The 14105-nt window shown below is 39.6% G+C and overlaps 1 protein-coding gene across 2 annotated transcripts in view; it reads left to right on the forward strand.

The window, feature by feature from the left end:
- Positions 1-5336: 5336 nt before the first annotated feature.
- Positions 5337-14105, forward strand: part of NR1H4 (nuclear receptor subfamily 1 group H member 4) — a 32920-nt gene continuing 24151 nt past the window's right edge. For both annotated transcript variants that reach the window (XM_085321257.1, XM_085321258.1), the window contains exons 1-2: positions 5337-5421; positions 13154-13519. In XM_085321257.1, coding sequence (XP_085177383.1) covers positions 5337-5421; positions 13154-13519 — 451 coding nt within the window. The remainder of the gene's footprint in view (positions 5422-13153; positions 13520-14105) is intronic.

The raw sequence follows: 14105 nt of genomic DNA on the forward strand, positions 1-14105 counted from the left end.
ATTCSTGAAAAGGACAGTAAGTAAGTAATGATTTCTTAAATCTGCGTCTATTAAGTTGTGTGGTATAAAAGTACASTATTTCGTCTGAATTATGTTGTAGATGTTAATGGATTCTTGACCAGAAAAGAAGGAGTTTTTAAACTAGTGTTTTATGGAAGAATAAAGAAGTCAGTGGAATGCAGACTATATAGGGAAGTAATTTCATCAGTCAAACTGGTGTAACATCAGGAATTCCCCTTGGGAAAAATGTTAAGGTCATAAAAAAATGACGACAGTGTTAGAATTCCTCATTGAAAAGCTGACTTCAGTCTCTGTATGTCAGTAGAAAAGAAAGTATAACTTTGATACTGAATATTTCCTGCAGTAACACTAACTAGTTAATTATGTGGATCAACTTTGTAATTGTATTAGTTTGTTCATTTTTTCTTCTTAGGAATTGAAAATATTTTAAATTTAATTAATGGGAGAAGAGAGGATGGTCTGAGAGGGAATAGTTAATTTGTTTTGCGTAATTTCTTTGTTTGAAAAGAAACTTTTCTGACCTGTGTACAGATTATAGGTGTATCTTCTGAAATTCCAGGACTTTAGGACTTATTTTGTGTAACTAGCAAAAGCGGTAGGGAGTGTCACATTACAAGCGTCTACTGCTTGAATCCRTGTCCAGCTTTGAAGAAAATGTCAGTTTATTCTGAATGCTCCTGTTAGTCATTTATCTTCTGAAAACTATAAAGGCGACATGCATTTGACCTTGGTTTGTTATTTTTATTGCCGTTGCTTGTGTTACAGCAAAGCCTAGAGACTCCGAACACGGCTGGGGTCTCCCTCAGCTAGATAGGAGTCCAAAAAACAGATTGAGAAAGGATGGTTTGCAGTCTTATCAGGTAAGACAGGCAAAAGATGCTGGAGAAAGGAAGGCACAGAGAAAAGGTGTTGGGGAAATCGTCCCAGGGACAGCCAGAACCTGACCCCACTCACGACGTGCCTACCTACAAGGATGGCATCAAGTCTTTTAGTAGATTTTTCAGTTCTACATGTGACTTATTTAAAGATACATGTTTTCTCTTTAGAATAAGCTGCAAGAATGTATGTCTTTGCTCCTCTGATTTTGTATATCATATTAAAAAAACCCTTAACAGTACATTTCAAACACAGTAACASCATTTCTGCATCTAGTTTTCAAACTTGCTCATGTTCTTGCTTGTATTTGCTGTGTAGCTGCCCACGGTGCCATGCGTACTAATGTGATCTGTCAGTAAAAGACAAGGAGTACAAACCTTCACAACATTTTCATTTATTTTTTACACACTTAAAACAAGCAAAGAAGCAAATAAAAGAGCCTATCAAATAAGTGAGGCACTGTGTTAAATATTCTACAGAAAGGATATGAGGCCAGATCAAAAGCCTGCTAACCAGGCAGGAATCTTCCCATTGATGTTAACAGTGTTTGGATCAGGCCATAGATTTATGATGCTACTGAAATTTCTCTTTGAACAATTGGCAGTCGGATGTGTAAAGAAGAGGATTCTATTGCTGGTCAGAAGGATGGAAATTTTCATGTATTTGTGAAAAATTTTGCCAGTGCTATGATATATCTTTCTTTACTGAGTAATTGAAACATGTTCAGTCATTCTTCTTACAAAGGTAAAATGCAATTAGACTTTCATGGAGCTTTCCTGATGATCAAACTTTTTTTTACTTTATTTGAAAATATGAGGCTATGATGCTGTTGTCTTTCGATGAGCCTGGCTGGTTTTAACTTTAATTACTCCATTAAGAGGCTTAGGCTTGCTTACACTGAAGCCAGGGGAAGCTTTGCTATTGATCCTAGCAGGGTCAGAGGCAGTTTATTGATAAGAGTCCGGGATAAAACTGAAACTTATACCCACATGTGTATGTGTATAGCTACATATTTGTATACATCCATGCACACATATCCTGTGAGAAAGCTGAATGAACTTGCACACACATGTATACGGTGGTAGAACAAGTAACACATATAGTAATATGCATCTCAATTTTCTCAGTTAAACACAGAATACATAAAATACATTGACTGACTGCTTTGACATATGTTAAAGCATACAGGTAAGAAAATTAGACATAATTCAGAGCACTTAATAAGCAATTGATGAAAATAATCTCAAGCTATTGAGCACGGATTTTATTTTGTATCTATCAATCTCTTTATTTAATGTATAATTTTGCTCTATGGAAACCATCTCAAAGTTGCTGGAGTCAAAATTTTTTTGAAAGTAAACTAACATAATTCTGTGGAAAAAAAAGAACTTTGCAGCTTATTGTATGCCTCTTCATTCCTCAGAGTTTCTTACTTTGGAGAGTAACACTGACCTCCTGTGCACTTCTTTCTTTCAGTTTTTATCTATCATGCTATATTTCTTCCTATAACTCAGGATGAAATATCAGTAGGCTAAGATACAGACTAGTTTTGTCTTGGTAGGAATGGCTAAAAGATGCACTTAATGTAAGAAAATGAGCACGAGGTGGAAATACCTGTGAATGCTTAGCTGTTCCAAAGATAATTGTGAGAATCTGTCAAGAAGCATTTGATGATTGTGCTCCTCTGGTGGATGAAGAAACCTGAATTCAGAGAGTGGCTACTGATCTCAGTTCATACAGACAAACTGATTCTGGAAGCAGCTTTTGTCATGAGGCCGTAGAGGAAGAAACCCTCTATATTTGGGGAAGAAATGCTTTTGCCAAGAGGCTCTGTGCACAGGTATTGTGGATGGCGCCACTTGTCACCCAACAACATCACTATCAAGTTACACGGCTCTGTGTAGCTGCTGGCCAGGAATGTCCCACTAGCCAGGGCAATGCTTCCGAAGCTGCTCTGTGGGAATTGCAGCAAGATGGGATGTGCTGCCCCCGGGGTCGAGGCAGCCTGGGATGGTTGAGCTGTGAAGTCGCTAACAAAGGGCTGCAAGTTGGGGAACCAGCTGTGTGCTAATGGAGCAGTCTGCCTCTGGGTCCCTTATTCCTCATGACAATGACTTGCCGTGTCCAAACCTTTTCCAGAACTGAGCAAAGTCTGGAATAAACAGTGCTTAAAGGCTCTGCATTGTGCTAATGGAAATGTGCATGGTGCAGGCTTGAAAACTTGAGATTAGTACTTGCATATGGGTAGCTTCTGATTTTAAATATTAGTCAACATCAACTGACTATATTAAAGAAAATGGAAGCGTAAAAAAGTAGGTGGGAACTATAAAATCATCATGAACATTTGACTGGAACTGAGTCCATCTCCTGCACATCAACTTTAGCAGTATTAGCTCATCAGACATAGTAAGATAAGGAAACATGACAAGAAGTAGTAGTGGTGGAACATGATCTTCATGTCTAGCTGCAGGAAGAGTTAATCTTGCAAGGGATGCACTCCTGAGGGCTGCAAGAAGGCTTTCAAAGGAAGAGAGGGTGGAGATGGCTTCTCTCCTCTTATCTTCAGCAATAAAATACACAGAACCCTTCAGGAATCCTCCTGAGATGCCTCATTTAGGCATTTCTAACTTCCCATTATAAGTCCTTCACTTTTTACTGCTGTTTTCTCCTACTGCAGGGCCCTTAAAACAGGCAGTAAGATAAACCGTCTCACTAGGGATTGTCTTTGGGAGCTTCTTGAGAAAACTGGCTTTCAGTTTGCAGCTCCCCTTGGCTTAAATAATTGAAAGTAGACATGGGTCTGCTGGGGTGGCTGGGCTGGTTGTCAATGCCTGTCCCAAGATATGTAGAGGTTTTCCTGTTGCAAAACTGTGTTTCTGTGTTAGCTTTGAGACTGTTTGTTTACATGTTATTTGCCACAAGAACCTCATCTGGTCTATGACACAAGCAGCTTTTGACATTTCTGAGTAAACTGTTTAAATTATCTGCGGGCAGACATTTAAAATGCATCCCTCTAATTAGAAGGCCTTTGTTTATATTAAGAAAGAACTTAATGAATCATTATGGACAAATCTGAATGTAATTATACCATGTACTCGCTGCTCTCACAAACTACTTTCCAGTCTGCTCATTGCTGGGACCTCCTGTTGCATTCACATTTTTGTCAGATGACTTCACTTCTGCTAGCGAAACATGCTGAGCCTTCACTGGGAAGCAAACCGGACCGTAACTCTCAAAAAGGGCCTCATTGAGTGGAAACACCATCTCAGGGACAGTTCCACAGTGATAAATCCAGAAAATGGAATTGAAACGCTTAAAAAACCCACTTCCGTTAACTGATTTCCATCAACTTTAAACAGAATCCTCTTGGGGTTTGCATAAGCCCCTGAGATGCCTCTGTGTTGGAGCTATGTGTTCCCCTGTCACTGAGATAAAGTTAACCAAAACCAGCCCCTGAGCTGCCCCATCCCGCCCACGTGAGCCAGGCCACCTTCCCGCTCCATGCTGATGGATCAGGCCTGCGCAAGGAACCCTTGTGCACCCTGASCAGCCTTGGCCCTTCCTCCTTGCCGTGATGCCACTCTGGCTATAGCCTCTGTTCAAGTTGGAGCCAATGGCTTGACTCTTACCTCTTAATAGTCTAGCGGTCAGAGCAGGAAGGGGAAGACCCAGGTTCAGTGCCACAGTCATCCTGGGGAGGTCAAAGCACCTCTCTCCGACTGGGCAGGAAAGTGCACTAGTGAGTAGCACATCTCCCACCCTCCCTGTGCAAAGCCAAGTGAGAATCGTATGTCTGCTCGAGACCATGAAGGGAGCTGGGTGGACTAGTCTACGAGTTACAGGAAGGCTTTGCTTGATGTTTCTGCTGCCATTTATCTTGTTCAGCCAATAATTACTGAAGGCAAGATAAAGAGCTGGTCCCAGGAAATTAAACTCAAGTTTCCTGGCTTAGGRAGTCTCCTGATTTAACCATAAACTTGCACTTTTTTACTAAATGCAAACAACAAAATGATGAAAGAGTGATGACAAAATAATGCAAACAACCGGTATTCCCTGGAAGGGGGGGGGTGAGACGGTCCCGGCAGCATGCCCTTGGCATGTCACACCAGCGCTTTGGTCTGTGCGTATTTGAATAAGGCTGAGCATAAACTGCCGTGGCTTTAAATGAACAGCAGAAGGATCACAAATAAAATATATCACAGCAAGGAAAAAATAAACAAAGTAAATACAGCATTTTATTTAAAGGCTGAATTAGATGTTGTAACTTTAAGCGAAGGTTTGTTACAGTAAATATTGAAACAATTTCCGGAATCCTGCCTTTCAGCAGATACACAAAAATGAGTTATTATCTCATCTAAAAYATCTTTTTTGATTTATATTTTTCAGGGTCTCCTTTCAACCTTTCTTAATTGTCATATTTTTCTGGAGTTGAAGACYAAATGGGATCTGAAATGAATTTAATAGGACATCCCCAGTTAGCTGCTGCTGATGGATTTTCTCTTGCGGAAGGTCCTCATTTATTTGGTAAGTCATTAAATTAAGTTAGAATGGCAGATTATCCTTTACCCAGAAACCCAGAAGAAAATGCAATGAAATCCCAGTTCAGGTACATGTGGGCCTCATGTGCCAACCTTCTTTAAGGTTATACAGTCCCTACAGAAAGAATGGCAGATAACGGGTCTCTGGTCTTACATGCCGTAATCCTGCCCATGCACCCTATTGCGGTCACCACTGCCAATAGCTGAGCTTGCAGGCTGTTATTATTATAACACTATTCTAATATATTAAACTAGTTCCTCTGCACGGAGGGACTCCGACACGCGGAAATTTTCCACCCTCCTTCCAGGATGTCTTTTCTGAGAGTTTACTGACACAAGGAGCTATCTTGGGCTGCCCTGACACCCCARGCTCCAGCCAAGTCCAGTGCAACGTTCTGCAGTTGTTAAAGTAAATCACTACAATTTAAAACACCTCYTTGCTACCTTCCAAGCCATAATATACAAAAAAGGGGATGGTATTCTACTTTACGGTGTCAAACTTTRTATTCAGTCATTCCTTTAAAAGTTCTGACTGATTGAATTTCTTAAGACTTTTGGTGAGAAGATTTTCCTTCTGATGTCTGCTTTGGCGCTTTTTGTTTTGTTTTTGTTATTTTTTTAAGGGTCATGATCAGCTAATTTCAAAATACAAGGATGTATGCTACTTTAAAATACTTTTCSTCCATAGAAAATCTAACTCTGAAATAGTTAGGTCTTCAGAAGAGGGACTGTGTCTCCCATTACAGGTGTTCAGAGCTTAGCTCAATAGAGACTCAGTTCAGATTGAGATTTCTAGAACAGAGAGCAAAAATGTATTAAGGGGCTGAGCTAGGTGTCCTGTTGGGAAAGAGACTTTGCAGTCCTGCTGTATTTCAGTTAAGCAGATTTTTAATTGTTTTAGCTGGTCATTTGGTCCTGTTCTGGGGATGTCACTCAATTTGGTCTCCAAACTGAGTGCTTTATATATTTAGTGTCTTTTGCTTTTACAGATGAAAGCAATCTCCTTATAAATAATATGAAACTGAGTCAAGAGAAAATTATTTACGTAATATTTAGGTATATACTTATTTACTTAAGATATGACTCTTATCATCTCTTCAAGTTGCTTGTATGAATTGTTTTTGCCTCTCAATTTTATTTTTGTAAACTACTCACATTTTTTGACATTGAGTTCTCATTGGCAGAGACCWGCACACCTAAGAGAAAAGCTCATCTCTTAAAATACTCTTAAGAATATAGATTTATCATAAGACTTCTCTAATTTTACAGCTCTGATGTAATACAAGTGAGGAATTGCTGGCTTACAAACATTGATTCTTACACAAAACAGTCTCTTTTTTTCAAGGATATATATTTGCATTCTTAAAAAAAAAGGAAACATATTAGCTTTTCTTCATACTTCACTCTCTCTACTGGGAGAGTGTTCTTGGGCCTTTGAAAATAAATCCAAGTGCATTTCAGGGCATTAGCACTGGGTCCAGATCTTTACAAAGTAGAGCTGTCAATCGTGACTTGCTTATGCTGCGAGCTGCATTACCATGGCAATCGCAGGGCACCTCTGCTTGCTAGCCCTCAAAATTTCTAGTTGCTGCAGKTTTCACTTCCCATCTTTCAGTAGCTGGAAATTATTGTATTGCACGTGTATAGGGTAAAGTATCTCTTCATGCCTGTGTAACTGGCAAATTTTTTAATGGATATTTTATTACTGTAGTTATGAGTCCCTAAAAAGAAAGGCTCAAAATGAAATGAGGAAGTAATTTTAACCACAGCAGAAGTAGGAGACCTTCTCTTCCATCCTCCCTTCTTGATAAACTTCTGCTGTTTTTCAACCTCGCTACTCAGCTGAGAACCATCTCAGAGGTCTTCATAGAAAAACTGCTTGTAGAAGTGGTCAGAAACAGGTACCTATTGTGCCTGCAAGCAAGAGGAACTTTTTCTTCCTTGTAACGCTGGTCTTCCCAGTGAGGGAAAGGGGCTCTTCCTGGCAAGAGGTCCCAGAGGCGCATAGGCCTCCTTGGGTATTTCTCCTATTAAGATATTTCTCTTCCTTAATTTAACCTTTTTTTTTAATTTCACAAGTCCTTGTGAATTGAATAGGACCAATTATGTGAAGATTGTCCCAGTTTGATAACCTGAACCAAAAGAAAGTGACGTAGACATGCCTACCAAATAATCAAACACTTGTAATTTAGAGTAGAAATCTTTGCCTCACTTAAAATCTCTGGGAACTTTATAGCTTTGTGGAGCCATGACTTTATCTTGTGGATGTGTCCAAACTGATACCTGTAGAYTGACTTAAGCTTCTCCATTTTGCTCCAAACTGGCTGCAGGCAACCTMTGCTCCAAAGGCTACTTAGGTGCATTAGCAGAGTGCCATGCGGAAGCTCATGAACCTTGCTCTAAGCCTTGGAAATTCAGCTGGGACAAAGTGCTGTCCTTGAAAGACCTTTGCAAAAAGATATCTAGTAATACATTTCATTTGGCTTAGAWTTTTTTTTTTCATTTAGTCCCATACTTATGCATGAAATCCCCATATTTCCATTATCTTATTTCTTTCAATGGTTATCAGTTYCCCATTTTTACAATGGATTGAAGTAGTTTTTGGACACTTTATATTTTAATGATCTCCTATACATTTTAAATATGGACTGTAATTGTACCTATTTGCATGGCATCTGAAATACACACAGCATTAGACTCACTGTCATTTATATGATAAGTGAGTAATGGTCTGTTAAAATAATAGCCCCATTCTATATTTCTGCTGAAAGCACCTCATGTAGGAGTTATTATTGCGCAAGATATTTAGTCTGAAGCTTCAAACGTGACAGAGATGGAAGTTTTCATAAGAACCTGGAAAGATAAATCAGTACAATTATATATGCAATTCAAGTGGARAGACCAATTGTAAGTATTCTGGAAGGCCTGACAATACTTTCCTACAATGGGACATCAAAATGCAGCAAGACAAAAAAAAATGCTATCCTCATTGTACCTGCTACTATTGAAAAGAAGTGCTTTTGGGGGAATTAGCACTCTTAAAAGCTGAAACAGACACGGAAAAGCTGCTTTGGAATGGACAAACAAAAGTGAAATGTAGCAAAAATGAAAAGAAAGCAACACATCTTAAATCTTGCCTTAAATATTGGACAATGTAAGAACAATGAAATGACATGGAAAACTCTAGTAGGACTAGAACAGTGCCCAAGATGAATGGAAAAAGCTGACTCCTTCAGATAGCTTGTATTTGTTCTGGTTATTTGTTTTTTGTTTGTTTGTTTGTTTGTTTTAGAAATAGGATCAAGTGTCCAAACTGATTAAACAGCTTCAAGATCATAAGACATGTTAACTAACTATCTATCTCCAGCAACACCTGGCAGACGATGCAGCATCTGGCTTTATCCCCGCGGAAAAGATAATTAGACCAGTAACAGACCCTCAAATCAAAAGGAAACAAAGCAACACAAATTAAAACAGAAAATTTTATGTATATATAACAATTACAGATAGAGCCAAAATAACCAGGGTGAGGATCAGTGAGAAAAATCTTTAAAAAGGAAAAAATGAAGATGGACTGGGCTCTGAGGATGCACCACAGAGCAAGGCAAATCCTAGATGCGTTTGTCTAATGCTTCATTTGTGCATGTGTGATTCATGTGTGGATTTTAGCTCAGAAAGCAGTGTTTTGTGAAATAACACAGGGATTCTTGCAGTCTGGAGATYTGGCTCGCTTGCTGTTTCCTTTCAGGTGTGGCTCTGAGTTGTGCTTCTGGACCAGTCTGATGTTGGTCTTAGTGGGCTCATCCCCACTGCTAAAATAAAAGCGCCTGAAAAGCCAGTGCAGACACAACATCCCTGACCGCCCATCTTGGCACTGCTCAACTGTTAGCTTGCTCTGGAGCTCTGTTTTGGACTATGCTAGTAGGGTAAGACATGGGTTTACTCCAGGGACTACTCCTAGAAAGACATCAAGGCAACACTGCAACAGATTTGGCTCTCTAAATCCTCTACTGTCCTCTAAYGCCATCTCTGTGGGTTTTGTACCTTCAAACACCTCAGCAACCATCACGCCAGGGCATGCAACACCCCCAGCTCTGTTTCAWGCTACCCTAGGACCACTGCAGTGGTGAGCAACACAGCCCTCACGTGATTTCAGACACTCTGAACTGAAAAAAAAACATTCAAAACTATGGTGTCCGAGAACCATGGGGATGCTACGTGGGGCCCAGAGTAAGATCAGCACCAGATGCTACATAACATGGATGCATCCAGTCTACTCTAGAGAGAGTTAGAGCTACCCCTACACAACATAGATGAAGATCGATCCTCCCATTTGGTGTTGGGGCAAAGGCATCTCTCTGCCTCTTTTCTAGGTAGTCTTACAGGTAGGTCCAGAAAGGCTGGTACTTTTCAGAGAATACAAGCGTTTCTATGCTTATGACGGATCTGTTATAACAGTCAGCTAAAATGTGCTCCTTACAATACTGAAAAGTTAACTTATTGCACAGAATTGCCTTAGTCAATAAATCCCTATTTATGAAAATTTTATTGTAAAAAAACCCCATAACAGTTACAAAATTATAGTAGCTGGGCTACTTGGAAGCACCCCCCTGAGCAGTAACCAAATTTTATCTAGGTAAATTTGCAATGGGAGTTGACTTTGCTATTGTTTCAGACCTTTACAAACACGTTTCTCTGTAGTGAAGTTAATGAGTAAACCATATAACCTCTGGCCTGTGTCACTCCTGTGCTAGTCTTAAAGAAAGTTCTCACAGTAAAGAAATCAACAGGATATGGTTAAAGTGGAGCTAAGAAGTTTTTTTAATACGTAGTGTTTGCGAGGGGGAGGAGGGAGAAGAGAAAGGGAGGCAGAGGAGGTCTGGATACCTTAAAGAGAGTGTTTTTCTTCAAGAAATGATCAGACTGAAGACTGCCTAAGGTAGGATGTTGCTGTGTTCTTGTTTGGAATTGTTTGCCATTTGATCATGTATTCTTCTTCGAGCCAGCAGGATCCTAGAAGGCTGTCTAATTCAAAAGAAAATAATTTGTTTGAAATTAAAGCAGAACTTCATTAATGGTTATATTGCGRTTCCCAAAGCACTTAATCCTGAATTATGCTCTTATTTCTTTAAGTTCTTTCGTGAACAACCTATTAGGGGAGCCAGGGCTTCATATTTTAACTGTTTAGTATCTTTTCCCCTAAAATTAGCTTTACATTAATGAAACAATAACTTTCACATTAAAACGTGATATCACAGTAATTTCTGTACTATTCTGAATAAAGCATGTTATTCTTGAATCTGTGCACAACCTCAGTATAATTCTGGAAATTGGGAACACTGCTTAGTTCCTATGAGGAAAACTCCCTTTGATATATGCTTAACATAGCTTGTGGAATTCAATTTTTTTTTTAGTCCAATGCAAAATAGTCTCTGTAAAATTTGAAGAAATAAAAGCAAAATTCTTCAATGAGTTTCAGCTGCAAGTGATATTGTGGAAAAACATTTGTAAAATGGTGCTCCCATCCATGTAAAATTTTCACTCATAATATTGGTAAACTTTCAGATTTTTGTAGAAAAATATGTTGCAAAACATAACTTAAAATATCTACAGTTATAAGTAATATCACATTTGTGTGCATTTCAGTAGTCTTATTTTAAAAATTCTAAAAGGAAAAATTAAAAAAAAAACCCTACTAAAACTACACAAGTATTGGTGTATTCCAATTATCTTGCTTCTGRTTTTACTTTCACTGATTTACACTACCGCAACTCGTGATTCCTGTTTTACTGCAGCATGAGACCAGTACATCTGAGACCTTTATTAATATCTCGATAAAACTATATGTGCATTCCAGTTGGCGAGATAAAATTAGTTCTTCTGTACGATTGGAAGCTGTTTGTTCTAGACTCATACATACTTTGCAATGCAGAATTGAAAAAATCAGTGTGGAGTTAAAATGTCACACAGGACAGCCTCTTCCAGTGTAGGATGCTTTCAGGTTTGTTGGAACAGAGTCCTCATTGACGGGCCTTAATTATACAGTCAACTGGGAAATGCTGCTTAGACCAGGTTTTTTAGACCAGGCTGCAGATCTTGCTCTCTTACTCTCTCCCCACCCTTTCTGTTCTCCTTTTCCTTCTTCCATTACTCTGAGTTGGGACTTTATGTGGGTAAAAGATAAGCAAGAGGAAAGAAGGGGGTGTAGGTTTTTTTTCATATTTAACTTTTTACGGTAAGACTTAGGCTTTTTTGGTTTCTTCCAGAAGCAAAATAGAATTACTGATCATGAGGATTTTCTAAACATACTGCAGTGGATCTTCTGCTAGGCACTACYGTAGTATCTGGGGCTTTGACTTCTTGTGCAGTGACTAAATGCAGCTGTAACTAAAGTAATTGTAATCAGTAAAAATAAATGTCACCATTACTCTCATTTGTTCTTGTGTGCCAGGCTTCCAGCTTTATGTTTTGCTCCTTATTCTTGAGCTGTTTACTATCTACAAAGATGTGCAGCAGACAATGTATTATTTGGGCAGCTCCACAGCACTTGCATCCCTTCTGCAGCATGGTAAAGTGGAAAGGGCAGAAGGCTGCACAGCAAGAGTGTGAGACCTTGAAAGTGGAAATGTAGCTGAAATGCAAAGGTTTGGTTCTGGCACTACCTGAAGTGAGACAAAGGAGGGGGAAGACTCCTCCAAGACAGACTCTGCTGTCATTGCAGATGTTCCCACTCCTTTACCATTAGCATTTCTTCACTGTTTCTGATTCCTCAGAAGTGAAGGAGACTTCCCAGGGAACTGATTTCATGTCAGTAAAAATGTTTTTTGGAGAACTTTTGGAGCACTGTTGAGAAATGATCACCAAAGAAAGTTTATTTACAATTTCCTCATAAGTTCTACTGTAGACTGCAACAAGAGTGAAACTCTACATCTTCCAGGAAACACGCACTATTTTTCTCAGACTCTCTTCTTGGTTCTAAATAAGGAATTGGGTCATTGTTTGCAGGAAATAGCAAGATGTGGTTTTCTCCAACAGAAAACTTGAAATCGTTTGCAAATAACTTTTCAGTTACTCTTGTGGGCTTGATTTAAATTTACATCATCCAAGGACTGATGCATGTTGTTCTGATGTACCAAAAATGAGATTTAAGTTGTCTGTATTTTAAACATCACAAACAGAACTGGATCCAGCTATAGGTAGCCTCCTACTGCCAAGGTAGCCTCCAGACACTGACTTCAGCTTTCCGTGTTACTTTTCCAGGACAGGACTGCAACAGTTCCATGTTGCATCTCACTCACTGCTGCCAAGTTTGCTGTTGGCTTAGAAGCAGGCTGGAGAGAGGGTCTCCATTTCACCAGTTAGATTATAAATATCTGCTTTGGTCCTTCATGGTCTGGATCTAATTTTCATCAATCCATAGGATTCTTGGCTTTTATTTGGATTCTTTTTATTCTGCTGTGCGACCTAACTGCTAATGTGGTGTGAACTACTCTTTCTTGTCAACTGAACATTTATAATACTAGCTGCATGGTATCTTTCAAGACTTGCTATTTATTGTGTGTAGGACCAAGACCGCAGCAAATCTGAGCTCACATAATGCAGTCTCTATGATTAAGCCTCACTGTATTTGAGATGGATGTTTTTGGAAGTAGCAGCTGTTCTCTTAACTGTGGTTTCATAATTGTGATAGAAATTGTTTTTGCATTATTATTTTTCAGGTGTCCTTTCAGAGCCAATGAATTCTCCAGTGCAAGAGGCAGATGTGTCACCTTACACACAGTACAACAGTGTGCCATTTCCCCAAGTTCAGCCTCAGATTTCTTCACCACCTTATTACTCCAACCCCCTAGGCTTCTACCCTGCACAGCATGAGGAATGGTATTCCCCTGGGATGTACGAGCTCAGGAGAATACCCTCAGAGACTTTTTTCACAAGGGAGACAGAGATCATGGATATCCCTGCAGCCAAAAAACCCAGACTGGGTCACTCCACAGGACGAGTGAAAGGAGAAGAACTCTGTGTGGTCTGTGGTGACAAGGCCTCTGGGTACCACTACAACGCTCTCACTTGTGAAGGATGCAAAGGTAGGATGAAAGCAATTACAGAATACAATTCAGCTAATAAGCGCAGTGATTTCTGAAAGTTATTTTTTTTCTTTCTTGGTAATTTTATCCAAGTCTTTAAGCACTGCAGAGATTTTAATTGGCATCTATTTTATATTATTCTCCCCAGGACAGACTGGTAGCTTCTTCCATCATTTTCCTGTGAATAGAGCAAGGCTGGCCAACCTRTGGCTCTTGAGTCACGATTAACTCTTGATAAGTTGAAGAACAGATTCCATGGTGGGGTTATGTCTGGTGCCTGGCAGCATGGTTGTGCTGTCTTGGAGGATGCTCATCCAGATCTGTGTCTGTGGAAGGAATCAAGCCCCTGGTAGAGCCTGAGACTGCAATGCCAGGCTGCCCTGGTTATCAGCTAGGTACCTAGTCCAATCCCCTGCAGAGGAGGTTAGTGAAAAGGACATGAAAGCTGTCAGATCCCATCTGCAAACTATTCCCAGAGAACCTCTTTCCCCTCACCTCCCAAAGTATATGGTATTTGTCTTTGCACTTGGGAAACAAAATGACCTTTTTAATTCTAGACTTATTCATAGAGATAGCCTCTATTCCT

This window comes from Rhea americana, unplaced genomic scaffold (genome assembly GCF_003343005.1).
Source record: "Rhea americana isolate MKP2758 unplaced genomic scaffold, rheAme1 scaffold_69, whole genome shotgun sequence".
Lineage (NCBI taxonomy): Eukaryota > Metazoa > Chordata > Aves > Rheiformes > Rheidae > Rhea > Rhea americana.